Genomic DNA, 16,330 nt, shown 5'->3' on the forward strand with positions numbered 1-16,330 from the left:
TTATTTTTTTGCTTTCAGGTAATTGGAAGAGAACACAAGTAAGGGACAAAGAAGTTTGGTCTTTTCCCATGACAAAGTACTACTGTCTGTACTCTGGGCAGATGGAAAGGCTGGGCATCTTTGCATGTCCTGAAGCTCATATTTACTTGTATTCTGTAGACTTAAGCATGTCTGCTCAAAGCAGCAAATAAACTGATAAATACAGAAAAAGGCAACATATTTCACTAAATCAAAGACTTAAAAGTCTTAGATTGAATTTTCCCCTGCTGAAGCCTGTAATGTTTCTTATCCATTCACTAGTATTATTTTTCAGGTTGCTAGAAACAGATTAATGTCTTTATTTCCTTGCGGGAATGAATAATGTTCTTTGGCTAGACTGACTGCTGAAACACTTTTTCCACTGCTCCACACAGCCTGTGCAATAACCACAGAGTTCCTAGCCCAGCTGCAATTACCTTGAATTTGTGCTCATAATTCTCAAAAGCTTCCATGACCATGCAGACAGCCTCCATGGAGCGTTCCAGTCGTCCATCCACCCCATTAAAGCGGTACATGCTACCAGAAACATCCACCACCAGGCGCAAGCGTTTAGGTTTCTGCTGGGGGCTCCCAGGCTGACAGGGAAACACAGCAGAAAAAAACCCAGTCTAAATGGGAAAGCTAAACATCGGCAAGGATAAAACATTTCAGAGAGAGAAAACTCTTTGCGAAGCAAGAAACTTTTATCCAGCAAACACTGATTATTTAAAAAAAAAGAACAAAAACATTTTAAACTTTTTTCTAACTGTTTCAAGCCAGTTACTTAACAGATACCTCAATTCATTCTTTCCGCTCTCCTTCAATGACTGGAAAGAAAATACCTTGAAAAATTCCACGCATGCTTGTCAGGAAAATACTTTTTCTGTCTCAGTTTTGATTCTTAACATTTTATTTCAGTAAAGAGACTCCCAAATTTGCTCTTTCTGCCAAGGCTTGTAATGGAAATGCTTTTCCTTGGCTTACAGTACTAGCAGGGACCCATATAAGACTGTAAAAACTTGTCTGCTGAGGTTAATCACAGTCCAAAAATGTTTGAAATCTTGTTCTGATTAACTACTACTTTCTTCATTCTGATGCTGAAACCATTATTTTTTTTTTTTCTGAAAACAATCCCCATCTGTTTCAACAATTTTTGGCACAGTACATTCAAGGGAGGTGTTTTATTTAGTGTGCAATGAGATGAGTCTGTATTCAAGTATAAGGCTATTAAAGATGATCTAGCAAAAACCCAGTCACATTAAAAACAAATGTCTAAAATATTTCTTTTACCTGTAAAGGGTTGCATGCATTTGTGTGCTTTATTCTTTTAATTATTCTCTTAGTAAGCTGTGGCATCCTTGTCCTCCCAAAAACAAAGCAAGAGAGAGGCCCAATAAATCCTACATTTCTTTGTTTTTTATTCAAAACATAAAGGTGTCCTTTTTTTTTCCTAATTGAACCATTTTTACAAAGTCTTAAAACTGATACATTGAGTAAATACATTCTGAAAAAAATGAGAAATGAAGATCTAATCAGTTTTCCGTTATTGATCTTTCACACAGGCAGTGCCAAGTTCCATAAACTGTTCGAAGCAACAGACATCAGGACCAAGTAGCATAAAAAACTAGTACCAGAGATTCATCAGATGTGGGTAGCTGACGTGCAAAAAGATGTCATATTCAGCTATTTAAAAAAAATTCTTAGTGTAGTTAAAAATTGCAATGTGTCATTAAGTATTACTGTTAAATACCATGGACTAGCCCCACCAATTCTGGCCAGGTTTTGTTGGTCTGATTCAAGTGGTTTCTCTGTTGCTGATTCACACAGGCGTAACCATAATGTCTTCTAAGGAATGGCTGAATTGAGCCATAGGACAGACAACTTTATGGTATCTTAATGGCTTTTCCTCACACTTTTTTTTTTTTGCATTATAATTTTTATTCTTGTAAATCCAAGTATCTATGGAAGTTGGAATTCTTCGCATATCATGGAATAAGGAGAAGACATTTGTAAAAGACTTTTTTTTTAAAAAACCTCCCAGGGTATCAGGGTATTTATTATTGAAAATTAAATGAAATTAAGTTAGTGAGAAAATATTTTCCTTTTTCTTAGACAAATAAAAAAAATGGTTTGTGCTAATTGCCTTCAGCTCAATAAAATATAAAATATAAAATAAGAACATAAAACCAAAGGACTGCCTGGATCAGCATCCTCTCTCTGAGAGTGGCAAATAGCAAATTGATATGTATGGAGGTGAAACAAATCCTTCATCTTGTGCTTGCCTCTGTCTAGGGACTTCCCAATATTCTTCCCAATCTTCCCCAGATTCTTCTGAGTTTCTCATCCCTACAACTCACTGAAACTCCACTTAGATTTGTACCGCCACTATGAAAACAGCAAATTGGTTAAGCGCTTCCCTACCTTTCCATGTTACTTGTTGGATACTTACTTGTGGCTCAAGTTCTCCCCGTCGTTTATATATGGCTTTTTCTCCCGTCAGCCCATCAATGATTTTGGCATCATCTAGCTCTCCAACAGCTTGGTGTCTCAGCCATTGTCTTTCCTTACCCTTGGCCTACAACAGAAAAGAAACCTTAATTCACTCAGTGATATGATTTTAAGCAATTTAGGACATACTGAACATGACGTATGAATTAATTTCCTTTGTAATGATGTGATAGTTTTGGCATAAGTCAAAGAAATCCGAACACATTTTCATAGCTGTCCTGCTCTTTATCTCTGAAAGAAAAATCAACACTGACAAAGAACATGTTCCCTCTGTAATTTTGTCATCTTTAAGTCGTTTCATATATGGCAGTTTGACTGCAGACTGCAGAAATGCTAACCTTTTTTTGTTGCAAACGTGCTGAAAATCTGTGTTGCTTGTGTAGAAATACATACAACCAGATAGACATGCATAACTGACCATTTGTTATGTGTTCTCCATCCAAGCAGTGCAAGAAAAAAACACTGGGTGACTCAAAGGTAAAACTAAGTAGTATTTACCGTATGTAATGGTAAGTGGTTTCTTTTAAAGTAACACCAGTAACAAGCTATATTTATATTTTAAAATAAAACCCTTGAAAATTATGATACCCAAGAGACAGTCCACTGAATGTGTTTTTTATTGTCTTGAAAAGTACTTAATGAACAGCAGCCTGACTTAATGAACATTCATTACAATCCAGGAACTCAAATATTCATTGAACTCCTGTATATAGAGGCAAGCACTTAACACTGAAGTGCTTAACATTGAAGACTCAAGTGTTTTAATATTATAAAGAACATATTCAAGAACGTTTTCAAAGGATAACTTCATCATGGTTCATAACACCTAAAATCCATCTAAAGACAGTAAGGTCTGCATATATGGGTTTCATGGTTTATTTCATTTCTGCTTAAGTCTTCAGGTTGAAGTTGCTCATCCTGATAGTAAGCCCAGCAAGGAAAGAAGATTTTAAATTTATCTATGTATAATGCATTTGCACCCTCAGAAAATTGCTGGTCAGCAGCTGGAGGCAAATCAAATATCCAGCAGGATGCAAACTGCCTTAAACACTGGCTCTCAGGAATGAAAATCCATTGCGCTCTGATCAGCAGGAAGTGTTACGTTACAAATCCCCAGTAAACTGCAGGCCTGGGATTTGAGAGAATGAATCTTTATATTTTTGTCCAGTCTGAGCAGTCAGATGATGGCTTCTTAAGGCTCAGAGGATCCTTCATTTTGCTTTGGTCAAAATTTATGAGTTTTTCTTTTTGGTGTATATGGAAGAAGGAGTTCTGAACTACTGTCTATTGCCTATAGTTACCAGACTAATGGACCACTTACCTAAGAAAATAAGTGGGCAGATAGAATACAAAGCCACAGGGAAAATGTTTTGATTAATTAATTTTACAGTATAGAATTAACGTAGCTGGACACACACAGTTTTTTTAGTTAGGTTGTGTCAAAAGCTTTACAGATGCTTCCTGATGGGAGGCAAAAACAACGCCAACACATGAAAACCTCAGTAAATCACAGAAAGGGAAAGTGGAAATGATTTCCTAAGTTGTGAATTCAGTCAGTTGTTCCCTCTGATACATTTTCATGGTGCTACAGTCAACCTAGCTTTAATCCACTTTGGCAGTGGGGCATCCATGAGTTTGTGCCACCAACTAGTAGTTTCTACTATCATTAAATATTCTTGGGATGAAATTTGAAGTCCCTTCTTCCATAGGATCATCAATTCCTTTGTTGCCCAAAGAGTTGTGTAACACTGCAAGAAGATACCTGCAAATTCCAGGTAACCTCTACATGCTCCCCAAAGTGTCACACTATAGGAGTTCTGCTGTGAAAAACACAGTAGGATAACACGTGGCAAATTTCAACACCACTCCAACTAACCATTAAAAAAAATGCTCCTGGAGACAACATGCTACTGAGTGAGCAGAGCCGCTCTAAAATGAGTCATGCACCTTCCAGGATGATGCAGATGAGATGACTTTGTTCCTAGTTATCTTAGCCACTCTAAGTACTGGAAAAAAGGTAGATCCTTAATGCTTCCTTAAGGCTGCTGTTTTGTCGAATTTCTGTTATTTGCTTCCTTTCAGTAGGCAGGAGGGACAAACAACAGAAGATTATAAAGTTTTGGTTTCCTTAGGCAAATTCTCAACTAGTTTCACTACTATTTTCATTGACAATGCTTTAGCTTTGTGGCTATTCGTTGTTCAAGGAAGAGCAGTGTGAAAAGAAAATTGCTTTTAACTATGGCCATAGTTAAAAACCATTTAATACCTTTAGAAACTTATGCAACAAAGGCCAGTATTTGAGCTGAAATTTTATTAGAGGAACACAGAGTTGACATTCTCTCTTAAAATAGGAAAGAATGCTTACAGAATCTGACCCAACCTCTTTCCAAATTAATGCTAAAATTATTGACACTACTTAGCATCCGCCTCTTACATGCAAAATTGCTAAGAATTTATTTCCTTTTATAAAAGCTGAAAAAATCCCTTTAAGCACATGTGGTATACAATGCACATATATATTACAGAAAAGCTTCAGAGCATTTTCAATATATAATTTTCCTGAGCTTAAAAGCACCATCAGTTTACAAGCATTTACAATTTTAAGAGAAAAACAGAACTCTTACATATATACCTTGCTTTGATATTTTACTAGAAAGGGCATACAACTCATTACTATTGTAATATACTGCGACCATATTGATGAAAAAATATTGTGTATATATACATTGTGTTGCTTTTGAAATTTGAAAAATGTGCTAGATGCCATATCTTATCAGCATGGCAAAGGCTGATCACAATACACCACTGCAGTAATTCTTTTCACTGAAAGATATCAAAGGCATATTTACAAAAAAAACCCCGCAAAATATAACTGTGATGTCTATAAATATCACAGAAAAGGTTGCGTATGTGAAGTATTCAGATCTAAATATGTAACTTGTAACAGTACAGGATGGTATGGAATACTGCCAGTTGTGGTCTGCATTTGTGTCTGGGAAAATATTATGTATATGTTCCCTTAGCTGCTGAAATCCGAAGACTACTATAGATGAGGCACAGGGTTTTCTGCAGCGTCAGCTCTCTGAGCCATGTTTATTATAGGACTGCCACTATTTTATTCTTGCTGCTATGACCAGACAGTTCCCACATGGTCTAAATCAGACAGAGCCCCAGTAGGCTCGGTGACTCGGGTTCAGGTTTGCTTAGTTTAAATGTAGGTGCCTAAATGATGCTCAGAAGCTACAGGGACAGTTGCCCCAGATTCCCTCCGTAATAATCAATAAAAAGAGAAGTATTTTCTGGAAGGCAAGTCCTCTAAAGTCTACGAAGGCCTTTCTGAGTGACTGACTGACCATAAGCTTTTGAATCTGAAGTTCAGACAGACAGGCGTTATTCAGGGTTTGGTCAGCATCAGGAGAGAGGAGAAAGCTCACCATTGTCTGAGATTTCTTGGACTTTTGGCTTTGCTACTTCTACAGAAGATAAATGACAACTCATAAAGTTTTGTTCATGTTGTTCAAAGAGCTGTCAGAGATCAGTGAGTTATGCAAAGTAAAACAAGCAATGAAATGACATTCTCAGACTGTATTTATTACTTTCAAGGATCAGTCTGTTCCAACACCTCTTTCTGCTGCTACTAATTTTTGTGAGCCATTGACAACTGGACCTGAATCCCAGGCTCTTGATTCTTGGGATGTAAAATCTAATCAAAGGAACATATTTTTAAAAAACCCACAAACCTAACAATAAAAAGGCATATGCTGAAAAGTAAATCCAGGTTAAATAAACACGGACAATATATTTCTGTTATGCAAACACATTGAGTTTGAAACAAAGCAAACTCAAACATTTTTAAAAAGCCAAAAGTGTTTTCTACTGAGAAGGTAATTTGGGACTTAAAGTTAAAAACACACAGACATCTGAGCTGCAAAGTTTACTGCCACTGACTGTGCCATTGACTTCTTATTTGAGAAATGAGGAATGTCTAACTGATAACAGAAAGAAAACAGTTTTAGCTAAGAACCCACGGTGTACATAGCACTATCCAGAAAACAGGTAAGACAGAAGCATAGTCCTTCATCAGGGTTGAATGACTTACCATGCTGAAGAATTCAAGTAAGTTTTTTTTATTTTTTTTTCTCAAAAAGATAACATGAAACGCGCTTGGACTCAGCTTCCCAATTAACAGCAAGCATTTTCCAATTAAGTAACTCCTGCTGTCTTTTATCTTAATTTTCCTAGTGCATCTTCTAATAAAAAAAAACTACCAAAACCTGTATAAAATTTTATAAAGTTAAAAATTTGCTCTTACTACAAGCTAGTTTTCCAAATTTCAGTGAGTTTGGCTTTTTATCATAAAGTACATTTACTATCTCTGTGGTTAGCTAGATTTTGCCAGGAAGTTAGCAAAGTCTCATAAAATATTGAGGCTTATAAGACTTTGCCTTGATATTAAAATGACCTTTTTAACAAAGCAGCAGGATATGTCTCCTTATATTAAAATATGTTATATTTTGATAATGATTAATGTGACCCCTGAATGTAAGAATTTTGGCTCCAAGGTATAGATAAGGCAGACTAAGAAAAAACTTGAAATTGAAGATTCACTTATTCACTTCACACCTAGCATGTGCTTCCAATGGCACGTCTACTAGAAACATGGTAAAAAAAGCACTGAGATATAAAAGATAAAAACTGAGATTTATATCCAAAATTTTTCAACTGAAATCAGTCTTTACAAGCCAAAAGCCTATGTCCTGAACTGAAACACATATTAGATGCATGAATCACCTAATCGTGACCATCTTAAATGTTCATTTTACGAGGAGCTCTCTGAATTGATACATTCATAATAAAACCAGCTAACGGTTCTCCGTTATGAGATTATAGTAGCATTGTTGTAGTTACAATGGCTTGAAGATATCAGTAAGGCAAAGAAAAATGTTACCTTTCTTACTTGCAATACCAGAGGATTGGATTTTTGGACCCAGGAGGAGTCTGTCAATCACACAGAGTAATTTCTTTCTATATTTCAGTTTTATTGCTGAAGTAAGGAGACACATTAGACACAGCACAGTGACTAACTAATGGACTAAGGTATATGTATACCAGTGGTTAGTAGCCTTCAACAGAACTATTTTTAATCAGAGATGTCTTTTAAGGAGTAAAATTAGTTTTCCTTTAATTTTCACTGAAGATTAGCAGATTCCTCCTAGAAACAATGCACTTTTAATTTTATTTACCCCATATATGAACACTAGTATTAATAAAATCTGGAACAACCACAGGACCAATTACTAGAAGAAAGGCAAACTGGTGTTTTTGGTCAGCTTCCACTTAGATTTGGGCTACACCTTTTTTTATTAACAAGAGTTAAAAATAAACCTGAGAAAAATTCATGTTTTCAGCTGCATATGCAGTAGAGCTATGACCTGAAGTGAGTGTTTCCTCTAACATCTATTGTATTTGCACTTCCAAGCTACAAAAGTCTTTTGGAGAAGACGTGAAGACAAAAGCTGTGATCTACACACCACCACATATTCTTTTAATAACGCACAGTATTTTCTTTCACAAGATTGTACTCCAAAGTAAGTAATCTCTGTAAGATGTCGTATGGGAATACTGTAACTTGAAGAGATGAGCACTGGGATCCACTTAAAAGCTGCCTTTGAATATGAGACTGTTTTTCCTAACCATGGTTATGATCTGAATCTGCTTTTAGCCCTCAAAGGTATGACTGTCAGATGCTAACAAAATATTAGCAGGATAGTATTTGTGGCCGAATGTAATGAGCCCACTGTGTTCCTTTATCAGTGAATCTAAGGTTACCTGCAGATTGTCTAAGATGATGCGGAGTGACTGAACTTGACGTCGGACTGCTCCAGAGAACCTTTCGTAAGTTGATGCATCGTATTCACTCATCTGAATCTCTTTCAATCTAAAGCAAAGAACAGGGAGCTAAGAATAGTTTAGGAAACAAGCATGTCATCCATTTACATATGTAAATGACAAGCTTACTTGATAACAGGCAAATTCAGACTGTAATAACCAGACACAAGAGACAAATCACAGTAGTGGCAGCCGCTTTTGTGAATTTTTGAAAAGATGGGTGATCACCAATGTCTAAAAGGATTGCATTACATTAAAACTTATTAAAGTTACTAATCCTCTTTCCTAATCTGCTTTAATGTTCAGGAAGCAAATCAGATGTTCTGAAAACTGTGATCAAATTCTAAAGGTTTTATTGGCTCAGGTGTTGCTATCTGTACATAAAAGGATCATGAGTGTCTATTCATTACTTCATCGTCGGAGTATTTTAAACATACCATGATCCATGCTTTAACACAAAGGTTAAGTAAAGGTACACTATAAAATCTGTCCTTGAAGATCTACAACTAGTAACCGTCTCAAATACCTATCTTTGTACTTCATAAAATGCTGAAACCTTGAAACAAAGAAGTTTTAAATGAACATTAACAAAAATGTGCTCCCTCTCAAAGAAATTAGTCATGTCACTGAACGCTATTCTGTTCAGAGGTCTGAGAACGCAACATCTGCACTGTAAAAACAGATATATGCTTTTTCTATAAGTTAAGATGTGCCCACTTAAAGTTCTGTATCATTTTTCTCAACATTGTAGCTAAGCAGATAACTCTTAAACCAGTGAAAGCCACACTGAAATTTAATTATAGAGGCCTAATGGTGAAGAATGAACGAGGGGACAGGTGGATATGCTGGGAGTGAGCACCATCCAACGCTTTCCATGACCAGCATCATGCAGCGAGGCAGTATTGTGTATCTGCCCACCCTACCACCCAGCACGTGGCTGGGTTCAGTCCTGAGCTAAAACATATTGGCCTATCATGCACAGCTTATTTCAAACACAAGCACTTCATAACAGCGTAAATCTCACTCAGTCTGCTTTGAAATTACTGATTTTTAAATGAACTAGAAATGGACAGTAAAGTATTTCTAGTGACAAGTTTTTTAATACAAGTTAATACCCTGGAACATATACTATATATGAGAATGAAACAAGGGAGGCCCAGATCAAAATTGCTGTCTAGACCAGCCTAATAATGACAATATTAAAATCAAACATCAAAAATTTGTTGTCTTTGTAGTCTCTCTACGACTATGACTTTTTCTATTTTGAATGCATAGCCATAGTCATTATAGCCAACTATTATTCATTAGAGGCAGGAAAAGGTAACTTTCAGTGCTATACACTTTATTTCATGGATCCTGCCAATGGAGTTCAGTATCTTCATATCAATGAAAAAAACATTTTGTTTCAAACAAAAAACCGCCTCAGGTGCAGTTTTACTTTATCAGACTCCACATCAATCCACAGTGAAAGCTAGTTCAGAAAAAACCCATGAAAAATACTGCATCTATTCAAGAGTAGTTGCTAGCTTCATTCTACTGAAATATGGCAAATTAAAATGTTTTCCACTAGCAGTACTATCTAGCCAGGAAAACAATCAATAGCTTTCATATTAAAATTCTCACGTCTAGATAACCATGTATAAAGCAAGCAGTGAAATCTGCGTTCCTCCTCATTTTTTTTTCTTCAGCTTGATGACTTCAACCTCCCTATTCTTAACTTTTATCTCTTAGTTCCCACCATTGTGCAAGAGGTACAGAATAATAATCCAAATCAAATGTGGCTTCAGAATAGGCTACATTTACAGCTGGTACATGCCAGCTCACTGGTTTTAGCAGGACATGAATTGTTATCTCCTGTGCAGGTACTCAGATTTTACAGGACACATCTGCACTGTTTCCACAACACATAGCAGTATCCAGGAATTTCCCCTGGCACAAACTTTGCAAACCACCATATAGGCAGGTAGAAAATTGTCAAAGCATGCCATGTGTGTATATGTGCATATGCACAAAGAGATGTACAGTATCCAAGACCGTATATACTGATTGTTTCTATTATCACAGAATCACATAATCATTAAGGTTGGAAAAGACCTTTAAGATAAGTCCAACCGTCCACCCAACACCACCATGCCATATCCTGAAGCAAAGCATTATGAAGCAATTGATAAGCAATTTTGAGGAATGGCAATGTAGAAAGGGTTAAAAGTAGTGCTCCCCACCTACCCCCACCCCATAAAGCACCAGAAAAAAAGGCAAAACAAGCTCTGCCTTCCCCCTGAAAACAAACCTTAAGTGACTATTTTTAATTTAAAATTCTGCATGTTGCTTGTGTAAATTAAATCACCATTAAAAGGTATTTTGCCTTTTAGGGTCTTGTCTTTTCAAGCACTTACATAATCTATATATTTTACCTGTCTTTATTAATCACTAATGCTCTAATAGCAATGTTAAATGCTCCAGGTAATTTAGTAATTAAAACATGATTAAAAAATAAACTTGACCAGAAGGCAATAGATAAACTGCTGGTTTTAAATACAGTGATTCATGTACAGTGTGTGGTCTATGCTTAACAGCCTAATTATTTACACATCAGTTGAAGCAAATGGCAATCTCACCTGCTCCTCACAGCACCCAGATTTGCCCCCTATTGGGAAACACACTGTTAATAGTAACAAAACGTGAGCTGATTAAGATGCTTCTAAATTTATTTGCTCTGATGTTTTACCCTCTGTCTAGTACTCTCTACTTTCAGATACTCACGTTGCAATATGTCCCAGGCTGAAACATAAAAACTCACTTGTTGTGACTATCAATACACTTTGATTTTTTAATGCAAAGTACCAGAGGTTGACTTGAGAGTTCAGTTGGTGGAAGAAATCTGAATCTCTGTGCACAGTCTGGGAAACAGTTGATCAGTCACCAAGTACTACACTAACGTTGGGAAGATTTGTGGTTTGTGTAGAAGTGTCTGCTGAGCTCTAATAGTTCAAATCATCTCACCATTTGGCTATAGGCCTTTCAATCAGAAGCAAATTGCTTGTAATGGTCCATTTCAAAAGACACTTGTTAGCTGATGAATTCCTAACAACATGCAATCTGGATTAATCATAATTCAAAGAAATTTTCATATGGTAGATCCCTTTTTAAAAAAGATCAATAGTCACATCGTTCTCCTTATTAACCTAGTTAATCACCCTACCAAATCACACAGTCATTTTAACAGTTAATTCAATAAAACGTTCTATACATCTTGTCCAGAACAGTTAAACACATGCTGGTAAGCTCTGGTAAATGATAATGATCAGAGTAAGGTAGTTGATAAATGCAGTTAAGGAAGAAAATTCTTTTTAGCCATCTTTTTCGAATTATTCTGGGAAAGGGAAGGGAAAATAAAGACTTTCACATTACCTCTGTTTAAAGGCCTTTTCACCCATCTCTCGAGCAGCTCTCTTAACCTCTTCAGGAACAGCATCTTTTTCAGCTTGAGATATTTGATAAACCCTATGTCCAGCATCCAGTCGATACGGCCCACCTTTGCCACCTAACCCAGCAGTGTCTCTCCCACCTAACACGATTGAGATAAAAAAAAAATTAAAAATAATCATTCCATAATAAATAAGAACACATTTCCTTTAAAGATTCCACTGTCATGTCTACAGACGTCCCAAAAATTTTGCCAACAATTCCCAGTAGAAATATTTATTGCCAAAGATTTTCAAAACCAAACAGCTATCATGGTGAAAAGGAATTCCTGTGGAATACCTGTGTTTATAGTCCCTTGAGACCAGTTTCATAATGGTTTCCACCTTGTACAAAGGGGACTGTAGATTATATGTCTTGCACATCTCCTCAAAGCGCCTGGTCCTTAAAGCTATTCATTCAGACTCCGTCTTTTCCCTAGAATTTTTTGGTTTACACTGTTCCCAAAACCACTTTATCTACTGATTACTATCATGCCCTTTTAGAATTAGGAGGCATTTTGCCTATTCTGTGTTCCTCTTGCCTACACTACCTAAATTGCTGCGGCTACAGAGACATCTAAGAGAATGGCAAATGACTCAGCCTAGTTTCTCTGGCTGCAAGCTTCTTGTTCTCTATATGGCCAATGAAAAGAAATGACAACAAAATGTAATTGAAGTAGACATCCAGCAATAAAGCGACCCTGTACTGAGTAAAACAGCTCTAAGCAGAGGATGGCCTTGTATAAATCCATTTTTGACTGGCACAGCATCTCCCTTAGACATCCTTCAACGATGCATTAAAAAAAAAAAGAATGAAAAACCTGTTCCACCAGCCCAAGTATTTCCACCAACATGTGGCATGTTGTCTGGATCCACTTTTCCATGCTTGGGGGAACTGACGTCCAAACCACTGTCCCTCTGAATGGTTATCTGTAAAACAAAAAATAGACCTGTAAATCTCTCTTATAGCAAGGAAAACCACGCTAACAGCCTAATAATAATAATGTACTAAGTCTGCTGAAGAGCTGTAGGACCAACATTAATTCAGTGAATGCAACATCCCACCTGATGAGGACAACAGGATAAAGCAGAGTAAAACAGGGCTCCTGAGTGGCACATTAGACCCACACCAGATCTAAGGCTACTGCCACATCTGAACTACTCAGTGCATTCAGCTCTTATCCACACTAGAAAAGTGATTATTGATAATTGCCAACATAATCCAAAATCCCCCTGCAGACAGCATCATCTGCACTTTGAACGCTTCTCATAGGATTGTACATCCACAGTACTGGACATTGATTTACGAATTTCATGCACACTCTTTATTGATGGGTAGATTGCTCCTCCTTTCGTGAACAGAGACTAAAGAAACGACGTGCTCTTCTCTGAAATTCGTCAGTAAATGGCTGGTTCAAATGACGCGCTCACGTAATCCGTAACTTCCCTGCCATGACCGCAAAAGCCTACAGTGGTGGGTTTTCTACACCTGTCTACTCACTGCACTTTCCCCATTGATTCACCGCACAGCTGAACACCCAACAGCTGTCAGACGGTCAGGGCTGAGTCACTTTAGGCTGGGGCTGGATTTAAGTGGGTGACTGAAGGTAAAAATACTCCTTCCCGTTACAAACTCTGAGTCACATAGTGAATCAATGATTCATGTGTAAACTGCACTTCAGTTACTAATCTTCTATAATTTAATGCCACTTTATTTTTTTTAATGCAACTTAATGACAGAGATGTAAAATTGATATCTTCAACCTCTATAAACTAACTTTCTTCTCATCTACCATAATACATTCAATACTCTGATGAATTTATGTGCCCCAATAACTACAATTCATTGCCTTCTCAGAAGTTCACTGGCATTATCAGGGTTTTCACTGGGACTGTAGAGAAGTTTAATCCTTGAATCCACTGTCTTGCAGACTCAACTTAATGCTGACATGAATTCCATACATGTTTTTGAACTGAAAACATGTGCTCTAACAACAGTGTCTTGGCAGCTATTCAAAACATCATTTTCTTTCTCTTTATAGAATTTATATTAATTCAAAGAGGTACAATACATCCTCTGTGAACCATGTTATTAGTGTAAAATCAAGATCTAATCTGATAAATTACATTAACTTAACATTTGTATAGGAAGAAAGACACTTAACCACAACAGCATGTTACCCTTAGGGTTATATACTTTCTTGGTTTAAGAACTTTCCTCCAAAACAAACAGTTCTTTTTTGCATAACTGGTAGATTTTAAAACTACTTGACCTGACCTTGACTCAGGTCAACAAAAATCACTGAGCTGAATTTAAAATAAAATCACAAAACCAAAACAGTAGTGTCAGCCTTGTGAATCGAAACAAAATATTATACTGTAAAGAGAAACAATAACATTATGGAAAATTTTTTACATGTTTATCCTTTTGGGTTCTTCAAAGAAAAATACTCAAAATTCTGCAAAAGGAAGCTCTAGGAGGCAAATATAATCATAATCAGTGACCCAAATACCATATTCTATTTTTGTGAAGTTTTTTAGTTGAAAAAGTTCACTAAACATTTTGAAATGCAACTATTGTTTACATTTTGAGTGGAAAGTTCTGTAGACAAAAGAGCTTTGTTGCTCACATGTATTTCTCACATATAATAAGTTGTTCACAAATAATATTTCTAGTACATATGCACTAGACAAGTTTCTAATATACACCTATTTTACAGTAGCATTGTTCTAAAGCAGGGATTCGTAACTTTGAAACAGTATGTGATTAATAGAAAATCTTTTATTTTACAATTATTCGTGACTGTTCTTAAATGGACAGCAGAACATCCAACATTTGATTTCTATTAAAACATTGAAAAAAATTGCTTGAGAGAGAAAAAGAGACAAGTGGTACAATCTATCATAGCTTAAGAATGTGATCTCCTTACTGACTGAAAATTTAAGGATACTAGAATGCACCACCACCACCAGAGGTGTAAATGTCATGCCAGTGAATTGCAGCAGTTTCATTCATTTACTTGTTTCTTAAGTAACATCTATGCACACAGAAAGTAGTAAAATTTTGCTACATCTGAATATTTTAACAACCAATTTTTATTAGCACTGGTTTGCTGGGGTAATTGTTTTTCAAATTTACCATACACTTAGAAACTGTGTTAAATTAGCACACTGTAGAGCCTTTTGCAGAAAATCTTCTGGGTCTACTTTCCTGGTTTTCCTTTGAGGTCTTAGATAATTCCATTAGTGTCTTATCAGGCTTTTCTCCTCCTCGTCCTTGTCTCCATGGAAGTGTTTCATGGTGATGTTACAACTAACTACTTCTCTGCTCTGAATGCACTCTAGAAGTAAAAGTTAGACTACCAAATATCTAGATTAGAATTGAAGAAACATTTTAGAAAGAAGTAAACAGTAAATCACTGAGCCTGAACACGTGGATGAGGAAAAAAATGAAGAGAAAAACTTTTAGACAGATACAAAGAGATTGAAGAGCCATAGATAAGCCACACCTCTGACGGCTGGAGGAATTCATGTCAGAAACTGTTGGAAAGGTAGATTTAAGGGAGACGATCCAAAACTGGATGCATTATGAACCTGGCAAACTGAAAAACAGTCAGTGGGAAAAATCTAGTTTGTTTGGAGTGAGAAAGAAGACAAGAAAAACAAGTACTGAAAGTAGAGAAAAAGCTCAAACATATCTAAGAAATCCATAGTAACTTTTCCAAGTTTGTTCGACTGGATTTCTAAACCTACTGAGATTTATCTTACTGTTGTGATGGATATTTTCCAAATATATAGCTAATTTGCTTGCTCAAAAGTTCATCTGTCCCCTCCTGAATACTTTCCATTTTAATTTCTTGCAAGACTTCTATCAACTTCGTTTCTTTCAGTGAGAGTTTTGACTAAGTGTCTCTCTTTGAGCGAAATCTGTGCTCTTTCTAGCTATACATGCACTGAAAGGCGCTATTCATTACTGCATTATTATGAAAATTCCACACTGCTTGGTGTGCATATCACAGCTTTGTAAAACAATGGATGAGTTCAGTCTAGTAGCCTTGAGTTTCAGCTATGAGGTATGGGTCAGAGTCGAACAGCTGGAAAAACTGTGAAATTTTCCTTCTGCGACTTCCTTCTGATTTCCAAAATAACCACAATTTCCAAAACACCCACAGCACACATGTGTCAGTTGTGCATTATCTAAACTTGTTTATACCTCTTGGTGATTCACGATGAGAGCATGAAAGCACTTTTCCACTGTCTGTTTGGGCGGGTCCTTCTTCAAAGTTCTCAGCACATAAGAAGTGCAATTGCTATCCTCTCCTGGGATACACGTGAGTCTTACTTTATTCTCTATAAAGTCCAAATTCTCAGTAATCATTAATGTCCCTGGTTTACGACCTTTTTGCTCTCTTCTTTTCTTTGACTGTATTATAAACTCAGGCACTTAACAT

The 16,330-nt window shown here is 36.5% G+C and overlaps 1 protein-coding gene across 1 annotated transcript; it reads right to left on the minus strand.

The window, feature by feature from the left end:
* Window positions 1-455: 455 nt before the first annotated feature.
* On the minus strand, window positions 456-12,809 carry LOC104628148 (von Willebrand factor A domain-containing protein 8-like; the record flags this gene model as incomplete). Its single annotated transcript, XM_010296647.1, has 5 exons — window positions 456-614; window positions 2,468-2,593; window positions 8,356-8,464; window positions 11,827-11,983; window positions 12,701-12,809. Coding segments are annotated over 5 exons (660 nt in total), but the record flags the coding sequence as incomplete, so codon positions are not given.
* Window positions 12,810-16,330: the final 3,521 nt, after the last annotated feature.

Source organism: Phaethon lepturus, unplaced genomic scaffold, assembly GCF_000687285.1.
Source record: "Phaethon lepturus isolate BGI_N335 unplaced genomic scaffold, ASM68728v1 scaffold2391, whole genome shotgun sequence".
Lineage (NCBI taxonomy): Eukaryota > Metazoa > Chordata > Aves > Phaethontiformes > Phaethontidae > Phaethon > Phaethon lepturus.